At 46.5% G+C, this 24,895-nt stretch overlaps 5 protein-coding genes and 1 pseudogene across 7 annotated transcripts; 4 read left to right on the top strand and 2 right to left on the bottom strand.

Moving 5' to 3' along the window:
* Positions 1–841: 841 nt before the first annotated feature.
* On the top strand, positions 842–1,888 carry LOC125543182 (LEAF RUST 10 DISEASE-RESISTANCE LOCUS RECEPTOR-LIKE PROTEIN KINASE-like 1.2). The gene has a single exon (XM_087515508.1). The coding sequence runs from the start codon at positions 1,100–1,102 to the stop codon at positions 1,886–1,888; it is 789 nt and encodes a 262-aa protein (XP_087371634.1). The 5' UTR covers positions 842–1,099.
* Positions 1,889–7,548: 5,660 nt separating this feature from the next.
* Positions 7,549–14,682, top strand: LOC125544507 (LEAF RUST 10 DISEASE-RESISTANCE LOCUS RECEPTOR-LIKE PROTEIN KINASE-like 2.1). Of its 3 annotated transcripts, none has more exons than XM_048708226.2 (3): positions 7,550–8,834; positions 12,945–12,977; positions 13,457–14,682. In XM_048708226.2, exons 1-3 carry the CDS (start codon positions 7,958–7,960, stop codon positions 14,506–14,508), a joined length of 1,962 nt encoding a protein of 653 aa, XP_048564183.2. In that variant the 5' UTR covers positions 7,550–7,957; the 3' UTR covers positions 14,509–14,682. The 3 variants fall into 3 exon arrangements, with proteins under 3 accessions (XP_087403545.1, XP_048564183.2, XP_087403544.1); XM_087547418.1 differs by lacking the exon at positions 7,550–8,834 and adding an exon at positions 8,953–11,441; XM_087547419.1 differs by lacking the exon at positions 12,945–12,977 and having other exon boundaries at positions 7,549–8,871; positions 13,473–14,646.
* On the top strand, positions 14,617–17,096 carry LOC125543183 (uncharacterized). The gene is made up of 3 exons (XM_087547417.1): positions 14,617–15,733; positions 15,857–15,892; positions 16,042–17,096. Exons 1-3 carry the CDS (start codon positions 14,617–14,619, stop codon positions 17,094–17,096), a joined length of 2,208 nt encoding a protein of 735 aa, XP_087403543.1.
* A 197-nt stretch (positions 17,097–17,293) lies between these two features.
* Positions 17,294–17,740, bottom strand: LOC125543189 (non-specific lipid-transfer protein 2 pseudogene; annotated as a pseudogene).
* An 811-nt stretch (positions 17,741–18,551) lies between these two features.
* On the top strand, positions 18,552–20,183 carry LOC125543187 (reticulon-like protein B9). Its single transcript, XM_048706440.2, has 5 exons — positions 18,552–18,706; positions 18,818–18,998; positions 19,122–19,263; positions 19,500–19,569; positions 19,745–20,183. Exons 1-5 carry the CDS (start codon positions 18,607–18,609, stop codon positions 19,909–19,911), a joined length of 660 nt encoding a protein of 219 aa, XP_048562397.2. The 5' UTR covers positions 18,552–18,606; the 3' UTR covers positions 19,912–20,183.
* Positions 20,184–20,203: 20 nt separating this feature from the next.
* Positions 20,204–24,460, bottom strand: LOC125543184 (Nucleotidylyl transferase superfamily protein). Its single transcript, XM_048706438.2, has 12 exons — positions 24,259–24,460; positions 24,080–24,178; positions 23,895–23,979; positions 23,684–23,753; positions 23,212–23,272; positions 23,018–23,071; positions 22,697–22,850; positions 22,511–22,607; positions 21,993–22,102; positions 21,491–21,597; positions 20,674–20,784; positions 20,204–20,593 (listed from the first exon to the last, which is right to left on the bottom strand). The coding sequence occupies exons 1-12, from the start codon at positions 24,343–24,345 to the stop codon at positions 20,477–20,479; spliced, it is 1,152 nt and encodes a 383-aa protein (XP_048562395.1). The 5' UTR covers positions 24,346–24,460; the 3' UTR covers positions 20,204–20,476.
* Between the last annotated feature and the right edge of the window lie 435 nt (positions 24,461–24,895).

Genomic DNA, 24,895 nt, shown 5'->3' with positions numbered 1-24,895 from the left:
AATTCGGCCTCTGTGTGGCTCGGAGCCAACATCAATGAACAAAGGATCACACCGATATATAACAAAGCCATGAAATACCAACACTATGCCTAACACTGATCCTCGCAAGCAGTTGCAGTCACCAAAACGGACGCAAACACATATGCCCATCCACACTGCCGCACAATTCACCGCGTAGTTGGGCACCCTTACCCAAACTTCTCTTCCTCATCCACACCTCCGCGATGCATCCCGCCCGCAGTGTCCGCCGCCGCCACCGCATGTCGGGCTTCTCAAGATTTTAGCATACTAATTTCTACGCCGTATCAAGTTGCATCAAGGAGGCACCATAAGTTGGTCCTTTAATTCCAAGTCCAAATTAAATTCTGCCCAAAAAAGTAAAATTAGCCAGGTGTCCAAACGATGGTAACTGCACTCCGACCCACGATCGCCCGTCACCAGCGGACCGTGCGGCCCCGTCGTTGTCCGCGATGAATAAAGGGCGATGTAAGGTCGAATCATCGTGCAACCGTGGAGTGAATAGCATAAACCTACCACTATTTGGGTTAGAGTTTAAAAAAATCTACAAAAAGTTTGTTTGTCGCTGATACCTACCGGTTCTGTGGTTTGCTTTTTAAAAGAATCTAAATGACCGAGTAGTTAACATTTGATCGGCTCTATAACAGTTGGGGCACGCATGTAAGAGAGTCATTTGTTTGACCCTTTTTGGAACAGCTCCATGACTGATATGTGGGCTCTACATGTAAATTAACGGTCAAACAACCGGTTTGTTTAGGGGCAGGCCCGACTGTCATAAATCAATCAATTTTAAATTACATTTGAGTTTGAGTTTTTTGAAATAGCAAACAACATAATTGGTAGGTATCAACGACAAAACAAAAATATGGTAATTTTTTGAAATGTTAACCCAAAAAATGATAGTTTTGTGCTATTCACTCTGCAAAAGGCGCTGCCGCGTGCTCCGTCGAGGCTCAGAATTTCCACATCCAGTCGAAGCACCTGTCGCCCCCAGCCTAACACCCTCACTTGACTCTCACGCGCTGCGATCGCGCCAACTTAGTCGGCGCTCCTCCTCCCCTTGCTCATCCACACCGCCGCGATGCCTTCCCTGCTCCTCCTTCTCCTCGCCGTCCTGCTCCTCTTCGCCGCGGCCAACGGGTACCCACCCACCTGTGGCAACGCCACCTGCGGCGGCCTGACCATCGCCTACCCGTTCTGGCTCAACTCGTCCTCGGCCTCCAGCTGCGGCTACCGCGGCCTCGGCCTTGCCTGCGAGGACAACACCACCCTGATCCTCCCCGCCCAGTCCCACCACCGGTACAGAGTCTCGGGCATCGACTACGACACGCACTCCGTCTTCCTCGTCGACGACGTCGAGGCCGAAGCCCTCAACACGGCCAGCTGCCCGCACCTCCACTTCAACTTCACCATCGACGCCGGCTCGGCGCTGCAGCTCACGCAGTCGGACTCCAACATCACCTTCTTCTACAACTGCAAGAGGAACGCCTCATGGCCCTCCGCCGTGGAACTGACTGGCTGTCCCGACTACAACGGGAGTTCGTACGCGTTCGCGGGCGATGGCTACACGGGCGAAGCGAGCGAGTACGGGTGCGAGGCGGCGGTGGTGACGCCGGTGCTGGACTCTCATAAGAAGGCCATGATGGAGGCGCCTCCTGCGTCAAGGTACGTTGAGGTGCTCAAGGGCGGGTTCGAGCTGAACTACAGCCCGCACTCGGAGCAGTGCGGCGCATGCGAGCGCTCCGGCGGATGGTGCGGCTACCGACACAACCAGACGCACGGCGGGGTGGGGTTCGTCTGCTACTGCGAGGGCGGGCCCACAGCGGATCAGTGCGGTAGCGGTACGTATGACTTTTCTATCGCTCAGTAGTCATTAGTACTTTTGTTTGAACGAGTCCCTGTCGTGGCCTGTGGGCGCGTGGACTTGCGCCACACATCTCGTGGCACTTATTACGGAGACGTACCAGTCTTCCTGCTGATTGATGCACTTACGGAGGGTACACGGCAACATTCGTCAGAACCAAACGCGTGCAGGATCTCAGAGCTAAAACAGTCAGGTTTGTGTACGTGTAGCTTTGTTCAGCGCCCTTTCTGTGCAGCGCCTTGCCTTTTACTACTGTACTTGCAACTGATCCCTCACACGAAACCCACGGAGTTATGCTCAACGCACCAACCACACCAGGGCTGGAGGTCCAAAGTTGCAACAACTTCAACCCGTTGTTCGACGCAAAACCATAAACCGGAACTAACCCACATAAAATAGTCGGGGCCATTAATCATGAATTATGATAAACTGGAGGTTTCCTCTCACAAATCTAGGTAACTAACGAGAGTAATGGTGGTAAGAATCTTATGTGGTCTTGATGCATAAGGTTGTAGCTAGATGATTTTGACAAAAAGGTTTCTAAAAGGATGGAGTAGGGAGGTATTCCAAAAGGATGAATAGAAGGGGGTTTTATAACCATGGGCAAACTTCCCCACCACCCCCTAGCTAGGAGTGAAAAGAATCCCTTGGCATGCACCTAAGTTCAGTTAAGAAGGAACAACCATGTCAATGGAATTATAAGACAAACTAAAGTTAAGGTTCACCTAACCACTTTTTTTGGCGTGCCTTCTTGTGATTGATCCAATTTTTTTGGAGTCATGTTAGTGTAGATGATTGTCCTCGCCATGCGCACACATGTACTGAAAACACATACCATTCAAAATGACGATCTGCCAAAAAGAGACCAATGTCGGCACTCTACAACAAGATAATGGTTTATGGACTCTTTGACCTCACTTGCACATATGCATTGAAGTCGCGCACTAGTCGAATTGATAACTCTACCTCCCAAACAACCAATGCCAAGACCCTATAACACATCAACAACTTTTTAAACCACCACTTTGGCTTATATGTTGGCCATAGGACCACCTAAGCAGCCAAAGCTGACAAACCAACCAAATCATGGCAATTTGTAGAGACACCACTGCTGCTTTTTCTCGCCACACCGCCCGGGGTTAACTCCTCCATCACCCTCACTAGTAAGAGATCCTATTACAGTAGAATCTCGTCTGACTAGGTCAATATCTCTTAAGGTAGCACCTCCAAGGAGGAAGTGACGACGACGTTGTTACTGCCAGCTCTTGCAAAAACTATATATTTTGGCTTTTGCCCTAAAGATCCACAAAACATCGTGGCAGGAGATTTGGTAAAGAGGGCCCGCGATGAAGCCTCTAAGGAGGTGAACAATGCTCATGGGCGCCTTATTCACGAGTCTCAACGAAGGTTGATCAGTGTTTTCACTCAAAGTTCTAGCACTCACACAACCGATGCAATCCACACTGGTTATCGCCTAAGGACTTACCAAGTTGGTATACTACATAGGAAGGGATATTCGTTAAATAATTTCTATATTTATTATATTTAATGTGCACAAACACCTACCGTGGGAGTGTTATCATCATTACAGAGGTCATAAGGGTAGTACTAGGATACAAGTGAAGGAGACCGCTGCACAAGTTTTAAACATAATGTCGATACTCATCCACCTAATGGCAATTATTAAGCCAGGGGTCTGCACTGAGGTTGAGATAGTTAAGGTTTGAGTGGATGGATCACTCTAAACCTTTGGAATGGGACGACCAATCTGAAAGGATCTAGATGTTGCCTAGAGGGGGTGAATACCCATTTTTATAGCAAGTATGAATTCAACTTAATTTCTAAGCTGGAATTGAACTAGCCTGATTATTTTCAAACACAGTATGTAAATATGATAGGCTCAAGTAAGTGCACCAATAAGCCATGTCCAGACAAGATTTTCTTTAACAAAAACAAGCAAAAAGTTCAAACTTTACACAAGATATATCAATAGTAGCAAGTACGATTGGCCTACTTCTACACTTGGTATATCGTATAGCCCCTTGAATGTTTTAATGGAACACGGTGTAATATTCATATTGCGGAATGGAAGATGGGGGGGGGATAGACAACTCATGTATTTCCTAGGGTTCAAATATCCACTGATATTCCAGCCTTCATCGAGGTGCATGCGGGTTGATGACCCTCTCTTAGTTCACTCTCCTCTCGGGGGATTACTATTCAATCTGCTATGGATAGTTGACAAGCTCTACATCAACTTAACAAACAACTTGGGCTTCTCTACAAGCTTCACAAAGAGATCATCAAACCAATACTACATAAACATCTGGGAGGTGGTGTCCTCCAACTGAAACAAGCTCCCAGACTCTCACTAGAATCATTACACATGCAATGAGTGCAAAGCTAAGTGAAGGATTGATTGAAGTCTAGAGTGGTGAAATAACTAAAAAAACAAGCCCTAATCAATTTTTAAGTTGATGATAGATTTTAAGATTAGCTAGTACTCCCTCCGTCTGGAATTAACTGCCACTGAAATGAGTGTATCTACACACTGAAACGCACCTAGATACACTCATTTCATCTAGTTAATTCGAGACGAAGGTTGTAGTTTCCTAGAACATCCTACACATGCAAGTCTTGAAAGAGTAAAGAGTGGAAGCTGAACTTGCAAGAATGTAAAGGGATTCATGGAAGGGATTGCAAACACTGATCATCCCAGATAATTGGCATTATCCTACTCCTTGTTGGTGGAGATTCGGACGCAAAGTCCTAAGACTTGGTACCACAAAGGTCAAAGCATTGGCAACATCACTCATAAAAAGCACACTAAGTGTTTGCGCACCTATTCCACCATGGGTCGATACCACTAAGATCAAAGTCTCACTCCGGGCTCGATCTTCACACAAAGCGGGTAATATCTGGCCTTCGCAAACTTATTGGTTTCTTCACACCTTGAAGGCCCCCAAGCACTCCTAGTCAATCTAGGAGGCGCAAACCCACTAAAAGTAACAAGATAGAGGTTGCTTGGTGATGAATACCTCTCTTGTGCTTCAAAAGGTAATATCCTCTACACTCAAACCTCACAGAATGAATACATAGGGTTGGGCGGTTGGTTGTTTTAAAGATAAGCTTGGAAAACAAAGAGAAGGGAACAAAATAATATAGCATTAGGGTTGATGTAGAATGCCCTTTCAAATTCAACACAAGACTTGATAGATACTGAGTGGAATGATGGGGTGGGTGGTGGCACTACATATAGGTTGGACCAAGAAATGTGACCATCAGACGAGTTTTTGCACAACTCGGGGGTTTCAATTTCACTCGGAGGTACCAAAAATAACTAAAAGTGGCATCTTTACATAGGCCCGGAGTGTCCGGCCGGAATGTTCCCGGAGGCACTGAATGGAAATGAAACAGAGGAAACAATTATTGTATGTTGTTCAGAGGATTCATCCAGCGGTGGTTCAGAGGTTTCGAACGACATATATAACTCGTTTTTCACTGCTTCGAATGATCCAGATGAAAAGTGATTAGAGGGTCTCATTGGCCCACAGAACAAAGGAATTAACTCGCTAAAAGAGCCAAATGCTCCTGATGAAAAGTGGTTGGAGGGTTCGAAGAAATGAATAATGTAGAGAGGTGGGCAAAGGAAATATGGGACTTTTGAGGGGTGGAGTTTGGTCTCTAAGCACTTTGCAACAAAAGTTTCACCTTACTAGAAAACCAGTATCCTCTTTTTCATAGTATCAACATACCTAAGGACTCAATGGGATCTTAGACACTAAAGGCTATGAAATGCCCTTAATCTTGTTAACACTTGTCCATGGAGAAAAGAGGGGTCAAACCATCTTCCTAACTTGTCTCTTGTGGCACCTAAGGTGGTCACCACTTAAAATAAATATTACTCCTTCTGTTCCTTTATATAAGGTGTATTAGTTCTTTCCAGAAATTTCACAATGTAAGGTGTATTTCTCTTTTCCTCGTAGTTTCCTATGTGTGCCCTTCCACCATCTATTACATCCCTTGGATAAAAAGTACTACGTAGTTCCCAATAGAAAGGTAGTAAAAGAAAGAATCTCTCTCTCCCTGATTTCATGCACTCACATCTCTCTCCCATCCCACCGATTGATTTTATTCTGGTGCAGCGAATTTAGTTGCCTTTTATTAGGCCGCTGGTTATTTAGTTGCCGCTAATTAACCTACTAACTGCCTAATTAGCTGAGGGTATTTTTGTCCAAAATTCCCCTCAATTCTATTCCTTGGTCACCACGCCCAAAAATGCACCTTATATAAAGGAATGGAAGGAGTACTCCATTTAATCAACTTATCATAGATCATAAAAACACTAGGGGCAATGGATGCACTTCCACAAAAAGCAACTTATGATGTAACCTCACACTATGTAGCTCATGCAATGGGTTGATTGCTAAAACAAAGGGGGGAATTCACATCAACCCCCCCCCCCCCCCCCCCGCGGCTGAAGGAAGACATAAATAAGGGCCCAGATTTATGCCTATCGAGGTGTCTATATGCATTCTAAAGGCTTCGGAGGACCGAAGTTCCGGCGATGTCCATAAGTTTCTGGACTCGCCTGGAGTCCTAGCAAAAATCCATCCAGAGGTTCTAGAGAACTAGAATGACCAACACAAAAACGTCATAACTTTCTCATACGATATTGTTTTTAAAGATCTTGGCCTTGAGCCACCATGACCCACATTGGCGGGATCGAACCCTAGACAGGGCCGCTCCACTGGACCGAGCATGCAGCCGCATTGTGGCAACAATGCGTTAACTTGATGGTGGCCACCACTTAAGCATACCGCTCATGATCAGAGTTGGATCTACGCCCCTAAGGGCCAGATCAGGTTCACCCCTAGCTACCGGCAGGGATGACCCACCACCTTTTGCAACGTCGTCCGGGTCGAGCGTCTGGACAGGGTCCCCCATTCCGCGACCTTGGTAGTACACCATCATGCCATGTATGGCATTGGCTCATGAACATAGCCTCGTAGATCCCTGTGTCCTTATTCCCGGTGGCGCGAACCGTTTCTGCTCCATCCCGAGTCGTGTGTTGCGGAAACGGTGGCCAGTGCAGTGCTAGCTAGCTACCGGCCCCGATATGGAGGGGCAGTGGACTTACCCTCACCCGCCTACATCTACAAGGGGAGGCAAACATAAGCACGTGAAAGGATGCCAGGGACGTGATCACCGACGACATGTTGGTCTGCCTATGGCGACATCCGCAGAATCAGTGGCAGGGGAGTGGCTCCCACCAGCACGACCACCCCTCCCTTGAACTAGTGGCGGGGAGGCGGCCAACATGATGCCAGCAACTCAGGAGGACGGGGCGTGATAGTGTCGTCGCCATCGCCATGGGAGATGGAGACGATCACCCTGACTTTTCCGATCAATTGGTTTCGCTATCTATCTTGGATTGAGGGATCTTTTCATCCAATGAATAGAATCCAAATTAATGAGAATTTCCCCGCAAAAAAATGAGAATTTTTACCATTAGAATCATCATCCAATATAATTCCATATGATATATATTTGTTAATGTGAAAGTTTAGGTTGTTTACAATGAACTTGGTTAAACTTTACAAAACTTGACCTAGGCCAAAGCTAATAAGCAGAGCATATAAAAACGGAGAGAGTATATCCGAGAATGTAATAACGCACGCTTGACGCGTTTTCAGTAGGTAGCAAAAATGCCTTGTGCAGAAAGGCACATAAAAAAAAAATATCATACTCAAGTCTCAAGTAGTACTACGATCGGGCTGGAGGTCAAGTCAACTAGTGAAGCCATGGCATGACGCGGGAGGCAGCCCATCATGATCCATTCATTCATTTTGGCTTTTTCTCTCAACAGCAAAGTGACCCAAGACGAGGAGACCGACTTTGCTTCGGTCTTCCGCGAATCAGCTCCACGCTAGTCCTAGCGGCACACCAACCAAGCAAAATTTCCACCAGACCCGGTCGCGCCCGCGATTTAAATACGGCGTCGCTCGCCGGAGCCTGTGGCGTGCAGGACCGAGCAGAAAACAGCCAGCCAGATTCGTCTTCCTCCTCTCGCCAATGGCTCACCTACCACCACACTCGCTCTTCCTCCTCCTCCTCGCCGTCCATGTCTTCCTCGCCTCCCATGGCTCCCCTCTTCCGCCGTCTAGCACCTACGATGATTCCATTTGCTCGGAGTCGTTCAGGTGTGGCAGCGTTGACATCACATATCCATTCTATCTGTCAAACGCCACTGGAGCAACCCCTGATTACACACCCTACTCATGCGGCTACACCGATTTGAAGATCTTCTGCCAAGGCGAGGGGAAGACCGCGATCGCAACCCTTCAACTCGGCCAAGACAAGTTACACAACTACATCGTCCAGAACATCTTCTACAAAAATCACGCCATCATTCTGAGGGACACTGAAGCCTTTATTAGCGGCGGCAAGTGTCCCACGGTCACCCACAACGTGACATTCGACAGGGAGTGGCTAAACTACACCGAGTCCTTGGAGGAGCTCACCTTCTTCTTCGGCTGCCACTCCACGGAGAGCGATCAGCCGGCTCCTGATCCTCCGCTAGACAAGTTCCAGATCAACTGCAAAGGGTTCAGTCCGCCTCCAGGCAGTGGAGACGGTTTTTCCTTCGTCTTCAGCTCTGAGGAAGGCAACGTTTCTCGGGAGCACGAACTGGCTGAGTACTGTAGGCAGAAGGTCATCGCGCCGGTACTCCAGGAAGATGCTGTGAGAAGTGGTCTGCTCGTGTTGCCGAGGGAATATGGCGTCGTGCTTGGACAGGGCTTCGAGTTGGAATGGAAGCAGAGCAAGGATCGGCAATGCGAGCTGTGCGAGAAATCTTATGGACGCTGCGCCTACAGCGAGAAGAAGGAATTCCTTTCTTGCTTGTGCTCCGGCGGGATCTGCAAGAGCAATCCAAACCCTCCATCATCAGGTAAGTCCTTCACAACCGGTCCTTCAATTTCATTGCCGTTTGAAAACAAAACTGCCGATGGTAGCATGACTCGCTTGCCAATTGCCATTTCGCCGGAAGCCAGACCCAATTCCGTTGTGTGAGCCCACGCATGTTCATCTAGAGTATACAAGAATGACGAGTAATTTGACATGCCGTTTTGGCGCTTTCTTATCTAGAGCAAGCAGTTGCTTGGCGATTTGCAACTCTTAACCTCCTGCTTGCCTGCTCCCTCTCCATGTTCTTATCCATGCTCCCACTTCATCCTACGGCTGTCTTTTTTTCTTTTTCCTTTCTAATCTAATCATCTCCCCCCCTGATTTTAAGAGGGTGGGGTCAGGCCTTATTTTGCTCTCATCAAATCAAGTCACGTATGCGGGAGCACGGATGGGAGCATGGGAAGGGAGCAGGCAAGTCTCGTCCCTCTCCGGTGTGTGTGCACGCGCGTTGCTGCTGCTTGCCCGTCGCAAACGCCAATATGATTTAATCGGAAATCCATTTCAGGAGCGCTTGCCCGAAAAACGAAACCGAGAGCGTGTCCGTCGGTTTCGAAAACAGAATAGCGCGTGAGAAGCGGTAATATTTGCTCGCCATTTCGTCAGTGGACAAGGACGGTTCCTGACCTTTTCCACGCCCCTTGTTCCCTACCATGTATCGAAACGCGCCAGCTCGTGACTGCGGGGTTCATTATCATCAGGCGGACCGCTGCCTCCTGTGGAGCTTTTCTTCTTTTTCTTCTTTGAGTTTCCCGGGTTAAAGCATCTCGAGCCGTTGGAGCCCCCAGGACAATCGCCGGACCAAAAATAGCACGTCCTAAGAGGCAAAATATTTTTGCCGGATGAAATGCGAGTACGTTTTTCCAGTCGTTGGTGCCCCCAAGACAATCGTCGGGCAAAAAGTGATTAGGTGGGTTAGAAAAAAGGAGGAGTGGGGGAATAGGATTGGCTGTTACTTCCGCCGGCGCCCTCAAGAGAGGCCAGTGCGTTGTGTTTGGTCTGGATTTGCCGGCGCTAATTTGAGGTCTTGGGAGGGAGGGGGGGGCTTCGGGGGCACGGCCGGGCCGTTTTTTCTCCTTTTACATCACCGGTGCAAAGAAAATGGTCTGGAGGGGCGGCTCGAGATGCTCTTATGTTAGACAAACACGTAGTACCTTCATCTGCAGTAGGTCTTCGGAAGAGTTTTGACGTGGTCCTTATTCTTTCTTGAGTTTGGCTACGGCACATCTAAATACACCTAGATATGGTACGTCTAGATGTGCTGTTCTTTTTGTAGCTGGGAGGGATCCAGCTTGGATCACCACCAACACCAGGTGCACTGTTTTTACAGAGACTATTAAGAGAACTTAGCGATTCCCAAATTTAAAAAACCTGCTGTGGAAGACAAAAGTGTACATCGGCGACTAGCTAGAAGCCTTTCTTCGACGCGGCTGGGCCAATAAACTGAATAAAGTATACCACACCAGTCTCCACGGAACAACGACGGGAGGTAGCAGTACAGCAGACGACTTGCGTGGCACACTCGCGTTATGTGTGCGCGAGACCGGACTGGTCAAAGGTTTGAGCAAGAGGGGCCTTCCAAGCCAGCCAGCCGCCGGAGAAACTCGCAAGGCCTCCGCCACTTATAAACGCGGAGGAGGAGCAGCGGCAAGAAACAAACGGCCCGGTGCAGACAGCCACCAAACCAGAGGGGAAGAAAAAAAGAGGCCCTCGTTCGCCTAACTCCATTAGCCCATAGCCATGCCTCTCTTGATATGCCACCGGCTGCTGCTGCTTCTCCTCCTCTGGGTCGCCGCCTCCCATGGCGATTCATCCGATGATGGGGCTTACGACCCCTCCATGTGCCTGAATCAAACTTACACATGCGGGGACGTGAGGATCAGCTACCCGTTCTATCTCGTCGGGAAGACAAAAGATATCAAGGGCAACAACAACTCCTACTGCGGATACCCTGGCCTGGGGATCCTCTGCGACGACGACAAGCCCATCCTGCAGCTTAGCGGCACCGCCAACTACACGGTCAAGGGCATCGACGGCGCGCTCGCAACCGTCTCTCTAGCCGACCCGAACGTCGACGACGACCTCAACCCCTGCCCGAGACCAAGAATCGGCCGCAACGTCACTTTTCAAGAGGGATCGCCGCTGTACTTTCCTGACAGCACGGTCGATTACCTCATCTTCTTCATCGGCTGCACCTTCAACTCTACCTTCTACCGACCGAGTAGCATCTACCCGATCAGCTGCCAAAGCTTTGAAGATGGTCCTGGTCCTGGGCTATCGTTCGTGCTTCCGGATGATGCAGTGCCCGCCGGCAACTGGGTGCAAGCGTGCAACCAAATCATACAATTGCCTGTGCACAAATACGGCGAGATCAACTTTACTGACCATGGATGGACAAACGGGAGTGGATATGCCAATCTTCTTCGTCAGGAATTCCAGCTGGGATGGAACGAGAGCGCAAAGGACCCGGCATGTATCCAGTGCGAGGGATCCAATTCCAAGGGACAGTGCGGTCACAGTCGGACCGGCGATTTCATCGGCTGCTTGTGCCCTGACGGCCTAGTACACTCCGATGATACTTGCAGTAAATCCCGTAAGTTCTCTGAATCTGAAGCTTTTCCTTTGCAGAAGTTGCCGTCTAGGTGTATTTGGCATTCTCTCTCGGGCCAACTTGTTTCGTCAGGTGTAAGAGAGCCTGCAATTAATTTTGAAGTAATCCTCCAAAATAACTGGTCCAGAGTCGATTAAATCCATATACATAGATTTGACCGTGCAAAACCCACAAGGTTAATATGTATCAACCGTCTAACTAAATGCACCCACGCAGTCCATTTACCCCCTACGAGAGCTCGCCTGAATTGGATATTAAATGGATTTGACTCTAACACCATGCTCACATAGTCTTCCTTGCGCTGAAGATCATATAAATATATAGTAGGAAAATTTATTTTGTGATGTATCTAATGGAACTAATTTGATGTTGTAGATGTTGCTGTATTTTTCAATAGACTTGATCAAACTTAAAGATGTTTGAGTTAAGATAAACCTAGAACTTTAAGTATTTTGAAATGGAGGAAATATATTTCACTGATCAAACTGATTATAAATAGTACACATGTGGTCACCGATGGGCCTCCTCAACCTCTCTCCAACGGACCTGGCGCCAGCCTCGGCTACAGAGGCACCAATGGTGGCGTTTAGAGCCTCCTCCTCGGCATCAGCCTCGGGAAGGGTGTGTTTTGGGAGCTCCCAAAAATATTTTGGGATTTAGACATCTGTTTGGGATGGGTTAGATGGGCTTAACTCCCGAAAATTGCAGTTTTTTTTGGGGAGTTCACGAAATTATTGGGGATGGATTAGAGTTGCTCTAATTGTCTTTGGGCATGACTTATCGATATGAATGATGCGTCTAGGTCTGCATTGCATTGTGAACTTAGTCCTGATCGTTTTTGGATGATTAGTACTGAGAACAAAATCAAAAGTGCATCATCGCCATTTTCTCATGTGCAAAAATAATTACTGCCTCCGATCCAAATTAATTGACGCAGCCTCTGTACAACCTTTATACAATATTGAATAAAGGCTGAGTCAATTAATGTGGATCGTAGGGACCGAGGGAGTAAATCATTTTCGTCACTTGGCAATATTCACTTACACATTGACATGAGTATCTGCACTGAAATACAGAGGACATGTGGTATGTGGACAATTAACAGTTACACCATTTTGATCTCAAACAAATCCATCACCATTGATCCTAAAATTGCTAAGAGACTTCAATAGGTCCAGATTTTATGGCTAGGAAGTAAGATCAACTTCAAGTGATGATTTTTCTTTCTTTAAGAAACTAAAGAAATGACTGTTACATGGAAATGTTAAAACTATCTCTGTCAAAGTTTGTACATAGAAATGATGATCACTTTTATTCTTGGGAAATGAGGACTAGTTGTTCCTGCAATAAAATTACTAATGTTACCTTCCTTTTAAATTTGTATGATAAACTAATTGTTGTATCAGTTGTGAAGTGTAAAGTTTATATTTTGTGAATAAATGCATCTTCCATCTACTCATAGGCACTCATGTTCAAATTTTGCAGGTCGTCAATACTCGAAGAAAACAACGAGAATATGTAAGAAATATCTCTCAACCACATGATAAATTGTTTTGCATATTGCATCTGTAACAAACTCTGCTCCATATGTACTCCCTCCGTTCCAAAATAGATGACCCAACTTGGTACTACTATAGTACGAAGTTGGGTCATATATTTTGGAACCGAGGGAGTATGTACTTAGCAACCGTGTCCGGTTTATCTGAAAAGTGGCACTAGTTCATGACATGCAGGCTAATTCAGAGTTTATGATGCAAATATAATATAGCTAGCCTTTTAGAATATACAATACAGTAGGTTTGTCAACAATGGCCTTCAATAACTCGAGGTTCTCTGTACTGCGTGACACTAGATATTGTGTTCTTCTATAGTTGCACTGATTTCATGCCTCTACTGTGATGCAGTAAACAAAATGCAAATAAACCAGTTGTTAACTGGAAGATCGTGTAAGTGGGTTCCCCTTTTGATGCCTTTCTCCCTCCAAATTTTCTGCGCAGATATAATAGCAGTCAGCTCGAGCATACCTATGCTATGTCTACTCTTCTTTGCATTCTGGTTGGGCTACAAGAAGTACGGATGCAAAAGAAAATCAAAGGAAACAGCCAGGATTGAGTCCTACCTACAAAAGAATGGAACGGTCCATCCGAAAAGATACGCTTACGCACAAGTGAAAAGAATGACGAGATCTTTTGCTGAAAAGCTAGGTCAAGGTGGGTTTGGTGCTGTTTACAGAGGCGACCTCTCTGATGGTCGTCAGATAGCAGTCAAGATGCTAAAGGACTTCAAGACTGATGGCGAGGATTTCATCAATGAGTTAGCTAGCATTAGTAGAACTTCTCATGTCAACGTTGTTACTCTCTTAGGATTTTGCTTGGAAGGAACCAAAAGGGCACTAATTTATGACTATATGCCTAATGGTTCACTTGAAAGGTATGGTTTTAAAGATGGCTCCGAAGGTAGAAATACTTTAGGTTGGGAGAAATTATTTGAAATAGCAGTGGGAATTGCTCGAGGACTTGAATATCTGCACAGAGGATGCAATACTCGCATTGTGCATTTTGATATCAAACCCCATAACATTCTATTGGACCAAAACTTCTGTCCAAAGATCTCCGATTTCGGACTGGCCAAGCTGTGCCTCAATAAAGAAAGTGTCATCTCCATTGGTGGTGCAAGAGGAACAATAGGCTATATTGCCCCGGAGGTTTATTCCAAGCAATTTGGAGCAGTAAGTAGCAAGTCTGATGTGTACAGCTATGGAATGATGGTTCTTGAGATGGTTGGGGCAAGGGACAAGAATATCAGTCCAAACACTGAATCTAGCAGCCAATATTTCCCACAATGGATTTATGAACACTTGGATGAATACTGTATCAGTGCTTCTGAGATTAATGGAGAGATCACCGAGGTTGTGAGGAAGATGATAGTGGTTGGGCTGTGGTGCATTCAGTTAAGTTCTACAGATCGTCCAACAATGACTAGAGTCGTCGAGATGCTTGAGGGGAGCACAACCGGCCTCGAACTGCCACCAAAAGTGCTCTTGAGTTGACAGGGTTTATATTGCTCTTGCACACTTGCTCCAGTGTTGCATAAATCTGTAAACGGTTTGAATACTTCATATGTCCGCTGCGATTGGGACAAACAGAGCGGCTTCCATATGTCCGCTGGTCTCCTGATTACTCCATGCACAGGAGATAACACGACAATCCTGTCATTTGCAGCATCCCGGTTCTTTATCCCAGAAAATAACAACACCATTCCTTCCACGTATGCTTGTTGGATATATGTCGTATATATAAGCACACCGCACACGCCACAAAAGACATTCGCCATCTTTAAGACTTTAACAATGCCCGGCAAGCCCGGCATTCTCACGATCTTGCTCTTTGCGGCGTCCGCCCTCGCCGCGGCGGCGGCGGCGGACACCGCCAACATCGCCGTCTACTGGGGTCAGAACGCCACCGAGGGCACGCTCAGGGACACATGCAGCACGGGACTCTACGCTTACGTCAACCTCGCGTTCCTCTCCATCTTCGGCGCCGGCCGTGCTCCGGTCCTCAACCTCGCAGACCACTGCGACCCACCCTCGGGGTCGTGCGCGACCCTTGCCGCCGACATCGCGTCATGCCAGTCCGCCGGCGTGAAGGTGCTGCTCAGCATGGGCGGCGGCGCGCTCGGGTACAACCTGTCCTCGCCCTCCGACGCGCAGGCCGTGGCCACCTACCTATGGGACAACTTCCTGGGCGGCACCGCCGCGCCCCGCCCGCTCGGCGACGCGGTGCTGGACGGCGTCGACTTCGACATAGAGGCCCCGTCGCTGTACTACGACGACCTCGCCAGGAGCCTGACGTCGCTGTACAAGGGCGACACCGGCGGCAAGAAGTACATGCTCACCGCGGCGCCGCAGTGCCCGTTCCCGGACGCGTCCCTCAAGACCGCGCTCGCCACGGGGCTGTTCGACCGCGTGTGGGTGCAGTTCTACAACAACCCGCCGTGCCAGTTCGCGCGCGGGGACGCGGGCACGCTCCAGAGCGCGTGGGGGCAGTGGACGGCGGCTCTGCCGTCGGCGTTCGTGTACCTCGGCCTGCCGGCGTCGCTGGATGCTGCCGGCAGCGGGTTCGTCGACGCGGACACGCTCGTGTCGCAGGTGCTGCCGATGGTCGAAAGCGCGCCCAATTACGGCGGGGTCATGCTGTGGAGCCGCTCCTACGACAAGGTCTCTGGTTTTAGTGTGAAGCTGCAGAGCAACTTGCAGAACCGGAACAAAAACACAGGTAGTACCTTCTGCTTTCAGGCTTACAGCGACCTGATAACAATTTTTTTCAATTGAGAATTGTTTTGCCGTCGTTTATTCTAAATTTTAGTATAAGCTAATATTTTGTTTGACAAAATTACAGGGAACGGCGCATCCTCAGATTACAAAAAGAGAATATGTAAGTGGTTACTTTTTTTTCTGACTATGTTTCCTTACTCCATAGAGTGACAGTACATACATAGACTAGCTCAAGAGTTTGGAAGTTGGTGATTTCCTTGCCATTTCATTTCAATGCATTGCATTTTAAACCCCCTATTGTTTATACAGATATAATAGTAGGAGTCATTGGTGGCATCTTCCTGCTGCTCCTGCTTCTTACCACTTGTTTCATCTGCCATAAGAAATACCGCGGCTTGTCGCCTCCTGTGGAGGGATCGACCACCCCTCCAAGCAAAGAGCCATCTGAACCAAAACTGGGAGCTCATCATCCAAAAAGATACACCTATTCCGAAGTGGAAAGGATGACAAGGACCTTTGCTCACAGGATGGGCCAAGGCAGCCATGGCGATGTCTACAGAGGCAACCTCCGCGACGCACGGCAGATCACAGTGAAGGTGCTGAAGAACTGTAAAGGAGGCGACAAGGACTTCTTGAAGGAGGTCGAGAGCATCGGCGCAATATCTCACGACAACGTCGCTCCTCTGCTGGGGTTTTGCTTGCAGGGGCCGACGAGGGCTCTGATATACGAGTACATGCCCAATGGCTCCCTGGAAAGCTATGCTCTCAGCAGCTATGACTCCGTGGAGGAGAACTACTCGCTATGGCTGTACTGGGAGAAACTGTTCGACATTGCCATGGGCGTGGCGCGAGGTCTCGACTATCTCCATGGCGATGACGGTGCTAACGGCATGAACATCAGCATCAAACCCCGGAACATTCTGCTGGATCAGGAGCTATGCCCAAAGATATCCGATGTTGGTGTAGCAAACCTATGCGAAGCATCTACTCGCGGTGCGAGGGAGAGAGATGGCTACCACGCACCTGAGGTGGTGTCCAGGAGATTCGGGCCGGTCACTAACAAGTCCGACGTGTACAGCTATGGCGTGATGGTCCTGGAGATGGTCAGGGCAAAGAGACACGTCAGGGTTGGTGCTGACACCACCAGCAAGTATTTCGCCCAGTGGCTCTACGAGCACCTGGATGAGTTCTGCAACAGTGTTTCGGACGTCAATGGCGACACCAGAGAGCTTGTGAGGAAGATGATCATAGTCGGGCTGTGGTGCACGCAGACCGCGCCTGCGAGTCGCCCGTCGATGAGCGGAGTCGTCGAGATGCTGGAGGGTAGCAGCGCGGACCTGGAATTGCCAAGAAGAACCTCCTGAAGCGTACTAGAAGACATGGTTGTAAACAATGTTCAGGGAAATGCACCTGCTTTTGGATTTGTGTAGTGTTGGTTTCAGGGGAGTAGCATGAGCACTTCATTTCGTTATTGTCAGTATAGGACTGGTTTTAGTGCCAGATAACTTGTTGGTGCAATCATATGTTGAAAACAAACAAACCAAACAATAAGACACGATCATCAACACCACAGGCACATTTGATGGCAATGACACACAAAGCACTGCTAATAGCTAGCATGTCAGAAATGGAGACGGCCAAGACGAACACAGCATAATAGCACGGCGCTCACACAACCGCGCCGCGCGTGTATTCCTAGCTAGCCTAGCACATAGGAACCCGCACGCGACACGCAGCCGCGACCTCCTTGCTGTTCTGGGAGTTGATGTATCTGCCCAGGTCGGGGTTCCTGGCGTACCTGCACAGGCACCGCCTCTGCTCCCGGAGCCTGGCGCAGCACGCGCTGGACGGGGGCGCGCTCCAGAGGATCACCGGGGCGCACGGCCGCAGCGCCCATGGGTCGCACTCCGAGCGCGCTGCAATGGACGCCCCGCGCACCGCGCCCGACGCGGTGAGCACGGCTACGAGGAACAGCACCGTGCAGGGCTTCATGGCTTCTCAGTGAAGGATTACTCTGTCTGGTGGTTTTGGGAGCACAAGAGAGGGTTGGCATACTATTTGTAGCAAGAGAACAGCGCACCCGGCACCCGCGCCATGCTCTATCTGGAACAGTGCCGCTAAAACTTCGTAAAGCTTTTGCATTGCACGGTTGCGTAAACGGTGGAGCACGGGCATTCCAATGAGTGCTTGGGGCTCCGGCACTGCTTCAGAGCTCGGGTCGCGTGAAGCACGCTGCTGCTGCTGCTTAGCGAGACATGTCCAAGGTTTGCTGTGCAGATTACGTTTGTTAATTGAAGTGGGGTGACCGTGGAGCACACCGATAAAAGTGCCTTGTTGAACAGATTTTCTAACATTGAGCAATGGCGAAATGGCGATAGTTGTTTCTGGAATAAGGAGGCTGCTGGGACGAGAGCGCCGTCAGAAATGCGGAGTAAGAAAGACGGCATCTTCATCACCGGGTCACAAAAGCTCTCACACTTGAGTAGGAGACGGCGAGTGCAGAAACGCTGGGGTGCGTCGCAAGTTCACATTGATGCGTGTCACGGTCAGAACCCCATTGATGTTCACAGAGCATCAAGATGCAGTTCCGGCAAGCTTCTGGCATAAACTACTGGCAAACAGCTAAACTTGCTTCAGTCTGGGCTCTGACGAAGAAAACATCTGGTTGAAGGAAACCCTTGCCCTGCACCCGTTTATTCCCCTCCCTCAATTGCTCATCCTCCTACAGGCCAAGCTATCCTTTCCTTGTCAACATAGGCTTACCCTTTAGAGCTCATACTAGCATTTAGGTGCCTATAAAGACGCAATTTCTGCAACTAAACAGATCAGACATCTAACAAATCAATCAGGTGAACATCCCAAACGCGTGAAGTCATGCCGCCACATTTTCCCAGCAATCCTGACCACGGACCGCACGTCGCAGGGCCATTCCACAGGCACAAGTCGATCCACCGGATCCTGGGGGGAGGGAAAGGTGCGCCATTCTTGTTCTGTTTGTAAGCAATTACCCTACACTATCTGCATCACCATAGTTTCTCCCCAAGCCGACGTAGTTATGGACACCGATGTTGGGCTTTGGTTGCAGCTGCGGACGTTCTGCTGTGGAAGAACAGGAACGTGTCTGCTGGGGTTCTCGCTGGGGCCACGTTGACATGGTTCCTGTTGGACGTGGTTGAATACAATGCAGTTCCGCTCCTTTGCCAGATCGCCATCTTCGCAATGCTTGCCATCTTCATTGCGTCAAATGCTGCGCAGCTCTTCGACAGGCATGGCTTCCTTTCTTTCCACGGAGAGGAGATATCCCAGTGTTTATTTATTTTTTGAGTAATTGTCCCAGTATTTAGCTTTAAAGAATTTCAAAAGGTCGGCTGACCAATTTCAAATCGCAGGGCCCCGCCAAGGATACCACAAGTCGTCATCTCCGAACACGCCTTCAGAGAAATGGCCTTGACCATTCACCACAAACTGGAATATGCTGCATCTCTTCTTTATGATATCGCATGTGGAAAGGATCTGAAGAAATTTCTCATGGTACGAAATTCTCTTATTTGCTATCTTCGTCAAGAAAAGACAAACCATGTGACAAGTCTTGTTCCAGATCGACATTATGGATTAATACAGAAACACTTAAGAGATCTGAATCAACCAGATTAGACATGACACGCCACTCAAATCAACGTTTAGCCAATATAGTTCACAACGTTATTTTGCTATTGCTCTTCAACTTAAACTTGTACTGACATTCAAATTGTTACTATTGTTATAAGGTGGTAGGATCCCTGCTGTTATTGTCAGTGATTGGAGGTTCTTGCAGCTTCACAAGCCTACTCTACCTTGGTAAGTAGAACAGAAATAGTAACGTTCAAGAAAACCAAATACAGAAGGTGGAACTAACTAGTAACTACAGAAAGGATGCTAGGAGAACACATAAACTAATGCAGTCTCACAGAAAAATGTAAAACTGAAATTTCTAAATAGTATAACAAGTAGTATGTGTTTCTTACTTTCACAGGATTCTTGTGTGCCCACACTTTGCCAGTGTTGTACCAACATTACGAGACAGAAGTGGACCATCTCGTTGCAAGGGGTGGCCAAGACATCAAGAAGTTCTATGAGAAGGTTGATTCCAATTTGCTCAACAAAATACCAAGAGGCCCTGTCAAGACGAAGTTCAGATAAAATAAACTCCATGAAGCTGTCAGGACATAATAATAATTCCAACCAAGATCCTGGAGTAGATTTCAAGAAAAATGAACCTGCTATAAGAAAATATGATTGCACGAACCAAGTCCCAGATAGGCGAAGTTGATGAAACACCAGTTGAGTTCAGACCTGACTGCTAGCATCCAGATGTACGGTACCTATTAATGTATACAAGCATACTCCATCAGCGAAGCAATCTATGTGAAATACCTCTGATGCTATAATCTCAAAAACAGTATCCACTGTGACACCGATGAGTCTGTACATGTATGACACATGAAAAGTGTCCAATAACAGCATACCCAAAAAGACAAACAGAAAGATTACATGGCTTTCAAGAAAAAAATAACAGGGCTACCATCGCCTTCTGACATCTGTAGTACTAATGGAATGTGTTTTTGCCTTTACTAATACAAACATAACAGTTATTATTTGCATGGCAAAACTATGAAATCAAACACTGCCATGACTATTTGCAAAGCTTCGCCCAAGAGAAAAACATCTTGAATCTGGTGTAGGATAGGACCAAGTGTTCGAGACATCAGAGCCCTTGTTTTTTTCTTAATTCAGTAGATGAAATGTCTATGCGGAACTTCTCCTCTGGTATAGAGATAAACATGTCCTTCAACTCTGTTGGAATATTTAATTCTTCAAGGACCTTCAAAACAAATAGTGAAGTACATGAGCAGACAAAGAATTTCAGTGCATGTAAAACAAAACATCAAGGCCATTTCATACCTTGAATACTCCTTCAATCTCTCGACCACCAACCAGAAATGTTGTGCCAGTGCTTTTACATTCAAGAAGAATCTCCAGCATTCTGTTGTAGTCACCTCCATAATACTTAGGCTGCCATGAGTAAACTTCATTTAGTTTGAAAAATAAAACACTCAATTGTCGAACATCCATTCTAAGATAGCATTCAATAACTGAATTCGAGAATTATATGATTCAGCCAAATATATCCTGAATAACAAATCAGTTTATGTTTATAACTTACAATAATGGCATCTAAATCAGCTGCACATGAAATTTCACTTTTTACGATTATACTAAATGCTGCACTGATGCTAGGTGCCTAGCTGAAAAGATTTGCTTGCATAGGAAAAGGCTTCCTTTTGGAATTGGATATATCATTTTACTAACATGTTTTTGGTGGGGGTGTGTCCATTCATAGAAACCAATGCAGAAATGCAATCTGGGCTTAATAGAGCTCAATACTGTAAATGCCGAGTTGAGCAGTTTTTTTTTCACTTAACCATGTCAGTAGACGCTGGGTTTTTCTTTCACATGACTAAATGGCATATCACACTTCATATTCGGAAGTAAGCATAAGCTGATAAGAAACTAAAAGAATGCCACAAAGCATTTCATTATTAATTATGTATACAAAAAATCTGAGGAACCGGCAGGAGCACTGCCTTTTCATTTAGAAGAATGCCACAAAGCATTTCATTATTAATTATATTTAATGAAAAAGGGAACAGTTGTTAAGCTAATCTCAGAAAGCAAACTAACTAATCTGTAATTTAACGGTCAACTCAAGCAAACTTACATTTACAAGCCTAGCTGCAGTGTCTGCACCAATTATAAAAGCACTGCCTGGGAAAAGTTCTGCTTTCTTATAAAAGTATGGTTGGTTAGATATGATCACATTCTTCCCTGCATCAGAAAGAATCAAAGACTCGCATAATCACTGATTAATTGGATGAGTTTTCCCTTACAGATAAACATAGTTTTATCTTGCCACATAAAGCCAAAGAAACAGAGGTAGTAGATGGTGATTGGTGAAACGGAGTAAGGAACATGTCTGGACACATCTGTGTCCCAGAATCACTGCTAAACGATATATCAGCAAAGATGACTACACGAGTTAATACAAAATTATATATCTCTGTAACCTCAAACTAAAGCACATTTATTAGATTGGCATAGCAATCGAATAAGAGCACCAGGAAAATAGCAAAATAGAGGGTAGGCCACGTGATAAATAGTTTGTAAGAAAATCCAAGTACGACTGTAATATTTTGCACCGCAGCAGTTAGTCATATGCATACCTGCTTTTCTGAATTGCTCGACACGGCGCTTAATTTCTGCAATAGACAGGGGGGGTTTGTCCGCATTTATTGCTGATATCTCAAAGCACGGAAACCCATCATCACACATGCTGCAATGAGCAGATTCATGAAAATAAAAGGTCCATTACTGTTTGTGGGCTTCAACAAGTGAAAGGTTTTAATAAAATGATGTAGATATTTGCTACACAAACAGCTATATTGAAACGCTATTGCATTATCAGTTTTCCATTAAGTCACCACTGTAAAAAACATTCCAGCTTAACAGAGTACATTTTACACCACATTACTCCGTACCCATTTTTATATATTTTTACCTTGATAAATTTTAGGATGACAAAATTCAATTGTACAAATAGTTAATTTCATTTTATCTCACCTTCCAATTTAGCAGAGAAAATTTTACACATTACTTTGTATAATTTTGATATATTTCGCCTTGCCAATTTTTAGAATGACATAATCCAGCTGTGCAAATGTTTGATTTGATTACATCTCACCTTGATGCAACTTCTAACAACCTAAGGTGGCCATCATGCAAGGGATTGAATGAACCAGGTAGAATTAGTTTCCTGTCGAAGTTCTTTTCCGTTGGATCTACAAATGACGAATAATAATATGATTAAGAATGAAAATGAAACAATTCTAGTACGAAAAAGAGAGCAATTTTGAGTGTCAGGGTATACCAGCAAAGTGGTAAACTTTCATGCAGACTTGACCATCAATAACTTGCTGGAGCTCTTGGTCTTCATCAAATTGTTCCACACTTTCTTTTGGAATTTCAGGTTCTTGAACGTCTGACTGAATGGTTGCAGAAATTCTGCATGCATCTGCGATTGCCTGGAGCGCAGTAGATTTTTATAAGGGAGAGCTAACTGGGAATATCGTTTAAGGAAAAGTACTGTTGGTCCTGACACGATGATCACACTCTCAGGATTGGTTGCTCCTATTCGCTAATCTGATGCCCAATCAACTGTTACCAGTGAGACCTAGTATATATAACAAACCTTAAGCACAAAACAGCTTGAGACCTTGTCTTCTTCCTCTCTGCTCCGTAAACCCTACATAAAAATGCTATAGAAGTTTTTCTCAAAAAAGTACTGTAAATGCCAGGATGCAAAAATTGCCCAGAAACAGAGCATAATCATGACATTGACTCCAGGAGAAATGCTTTGTTAAGAGTAAAGAGTTTTGGTAGTACCTTCGACAATGTTACATGTGATGTCCTGAGGCAATTTTGTGTGCGCGTTGACACATAAAACCTATTTGAACATGAGTGTCAAATATCATATAGAGCAGAAAGACGCAGACTTAACAAACTTAGATGCCCTGACACTCCAAAAGCTGGGAATTTTGTGTAATACATCATGTATGCAGGCTCCTATGCCATAGAAACTAGAGCAATAAAGCTCTAAATGACATAGGCACATTAAAAAAAATTGTAAGCAAGAAGTGCATTCGTGTCAATAACAGGTTAACTTGTACTCAGTTAACTAGCTAACTCTAATAACTTCTCGCAAAAGAAAACTAACTCTAATGACTGATAAGCTTTGGGTTAGGTGCTGTAAACATTACCGAGAAGTAGAACCACTAAAGGGATAACTGTAAAAGCTTTGGTGGTTTCTTTGTTCCTCAAATTATTGCTACTGTATAGGGGAGTTAGCGAGGCATACCTGTGGTCACCATGTTTTGGGCGTGCGCTAGCGAGTGACCCAGTAAATCCAACACCCATTACTTGTAGACCTGAGAGTATTCTCACCCAATTACTTAAATTCATAGCAAACACAGATTATGTCGTGTGCAAACTGTAAGCTCGTATGCAGAATGATCCACAGATCGAGCGTTATGAAGTTAGAGAAGACAGACACCCACAGAGGCACAGACCTGGCCCAGAAAGCTTCAGGGCACGGTTGAACGCGGCCAGTGCCATGTCCTCCGCGGCCTGCTTGCTTGTGAATTGCAGGGGCAACTGGAAACCAAAGCATGGTCGGTCAGTCAGTCAGTCAGTCAGATGAGTGCCTAGAAAAGTTCAAAGGAGTTCGAGTTCGAGAGTATGCGGGTGCGTTTACCTTGCCGAGCAGCTGCGCCATGGAGGCCCTGGAGTAGGGCACGACGACCTCGAGGACGCTGCCAGAAGCGCCGGGCACGGACAGGAGCCAACCGAGCGCCTGCGGCGGTCGAGGTGTCCAACAGTTGGGAATCTGGCGAGTACAAATTTACAGTAGAGCTGCCGAGAAGAGGGCGGTACCTGGGAGGCGCCGCCGGCGAGATAGATGACGGCTTGGGCTCGAGACGAGTGGATGGCCTCCACGGCGGCGCGGACCCAGGTCTCCATCGCGATTCGGTCGGTCTTGTTGGATGCCCGTCGCTACAAGAGACGACGGGGCAATTCGTCCGGTCAGCATGGGTCTGTGGCACGGCAGCGAACCTTGGAGCCGTACCAACCGGCATCAAAGATTGAGTCCTTGGTAAATCTCACCAGGGCTCTTTTTCTTAAAACATCTCACCAGGTCAGTAAAAAATTTTGAATCCGAATATCCAGCCAATGTCCGATTTTTAGGCATGTCAAACCAAACACTTTTTCATGACAAATCGTGAAGGAAATATGCCCAATAGACAATAATAAAGTTATTATTTATTTCCTCATATCATGATAAATGCTTATTATTCATGCTAGAATTGTATTAACCGGAAACTTGATACATGTGTGAATACATAGACAAACAGAGTGTCACTAGTATGCCTCTACTTGACTAGCTCGTTAATCAAAGATGGTTATGTTTCCTAACCATAGACATGAGTTGTCATTTGATTAATGGGATCACATTATTAGGAGAATGATGTGATTGACTTGACCCATTCTGTTAGCTTATCACTTGACCGTT

The sequence above is a fragment of the Triticum urartu genome, chromosome 3A, assembly GCF_056163025.1.
Source record: "Triticum urartu cultivar PI428250 chromosome 3A, HENAU_Tu73, whole genome shotgun sequence".
NCBI classification, from domain to species: Eukaryota; Viridiplantae; Streptophyta; class Magnoliopsida; order Poales; family Poaceae; genus Triticum; species Triticum urartu.
Note: the sequence above shows the minus strand (reverse complement) of the source record. Positions and strands in the feature narration are given on the sequence as shown.

Bases quoted from the DNA above. Each gene is read 5' to 3' on its own strand.
- LOC125543182 (XM_087515508.1), top strand. From the start codon at position 1,100: ATGCCTTCCCTGCTCCTCCTTCTCCTCGCCGTCCTGCTCCTCTTCGCC.
- LOC125544507 (XM_048708226.2), top strand. From the start codon at position 7,958: ATGGCTCACCTACCACCACACTCGCTCTTCCTCCTCCTCCTCGCCGTC. The intron at 8,835-12,944 runs GTAAGTCCTTCA...CAAATTTTGCAG, and splicing joins TCCAAACCCTCCATCATCAG to GTCGTCAATACTCGAAGAAA. The intron at 12,978-13,456 runs GTAAGAAATATC...TTTTCTGCGCAG, and splicing joins GAAGAAAACAACGAGAATAT to ATATAATAGCAGTCAGCTCG.
- LOC125543183 (XM_087547417.1), top strand. From the start codon at position 14,617: ATGTCCGCTGGTCTCCTGATTACTCCATGCACAGGAGATAACACGACA. The intron at 15,734-15,856 runs GTAGTACCTTCT...ACAAAATTACAG, and splicing joins GAACCGGAACAAAAACACAG to GGAACGGCGCATCCTCAGAT. The intron at 15,893-16,041 runs GTAAGTGGTTAC...TTGTTTATACAG, and splicing joins AGATTACAAAAAGAGAATAT to ATATAATAGTAGGAGTCATT.
- LOC125543187 (XM_048706440.2), top strand. From the start codon at position 18,607: ATGCCGCCACATTTTCCCAGCAATCCTGACCACGGACCGCACGTCGCA. The intron at 18,707-18,817 runs GTGCGCCATTCT...CTTTGGTTGCAG, and splicing joins GATCCTGGGGGGAGGGAAAG to CTGCGGACGTTCTGCTGTGG. The intron at 19,570-19,744 runs GTAAGTAGAACA...TTACTTTCACAG, and splicing joins CACAAGCCTACTCTACCTTG to GATTCTTGTGTGCCCACACT.
- LOC125543184 (XM_048706438.2), bottom strand. From the start codon at position 24,345: ATGGAGACCTGGGTCCGCGCCGCCGTGGAGGCCATCCACTCGTCTCGA. The intron at 23,980-24,079 runs GTAAACGCACCC...TTTGGTTTCCAG, and splicing joins TGGCGCAGCTGCTCGGCAAG to TTGCCCCTGCAATTCACAAG. The intron at 20,785-21,490 runs GTAAGTTTGCTT...TACTCATGGCAG, and splicing joins CTGCAGCTAGGCTTGTAAAT to CCTAAGTATTATGGAGGTGA.